The sequence below is a fragment of the Chaetura pelagica genome, unplaced genomic scaffold, assembly GCF_000747805.2.
Source record: "Chaetura pelagica isolate M959 unplaced genomic scaffold, ChaPel_1.0 scaffold2022, whole genome shotgun sequence".
In the NCBI taxonomy this organism is placed as follows: domain Eukaryota; kingdom Metazoa; phylum Chordata; class Aves; order Apodiformes; family Apodidae; genus Chaetura; species Chaetura pelagica.
Window position 1 is genome coordinate 26,183 of NW_009952468.1, and position 520 is coordinate 26,702.

The 520-nt window shown below is 67.7% G+C and overlaps 1 protein-coding gene across 1 annotated transcript in view; it reads left to right on the forward strand.

The window, feature by feature from the left end:
• Nucleotides 1–520, forward strand: part of ATP1A2 (ATPase, Na+/K+ transporting, alpha 2 polypeptide) — a 14,510-nt gene that overhangs the window by 13,448 nt on the left and 542 nt on the right. The window contains exon 17 of the mRNA XM_010008593.1: nucleotides 371–457. Within this exon, the coding sequence (XP_010006895.1) occupies nucleotides 371–457 (87 nt within the window). The remainder of the gene's footprint in view (nucleotides 1–370; nucleotides 458–520) is intronic.

Below are 520 nucleotides of genomic sequence, written 5' to 3' on the forward strand. Positions count from 1 at the left end.
GGGGCCACCACGAGCAGCAGGAGCTGGTCCTGGAGGTGGGCACAGGGGCACCGGGATGGGGACAGTGGGGGACACCGCGGACACCCTGCTGGTGGTGCAGGCACGTTGCTGGGGTACCAGTACCTGTGTGGCACTGGGCACACAGGTGGAGACTCGGGGACACTGGCGGGATGGGCACCAGCCCCCCTATGGCACTGGGGACACTGGTGGAGACCACCTGCTGGGACCCCAGCACAGGCAAGGGGGATGCTGGGGGGGGACGGCACAGCCCGACTAGGGACCATGAGGGGACGTTGGCTGGAGGTCTGGGGGGACAGGGCTGGTGTGAAATGTCCCCCAGCCCTGTGTCCCCCCCCAGCTGGCAGCCCAGGTGCTGGAGGACAAGGGGGTGGGCTTCGGCCTCATTGACTCCCAGGAGGACGCAGCTGTCGCCAAAAAGCTGGGTAAGCACCTCCCTGTCCCGCTGAAACCCCTCAGGGCCCCACAACCAGGCACCCCCAAACTAGGCACAGGACCCCTC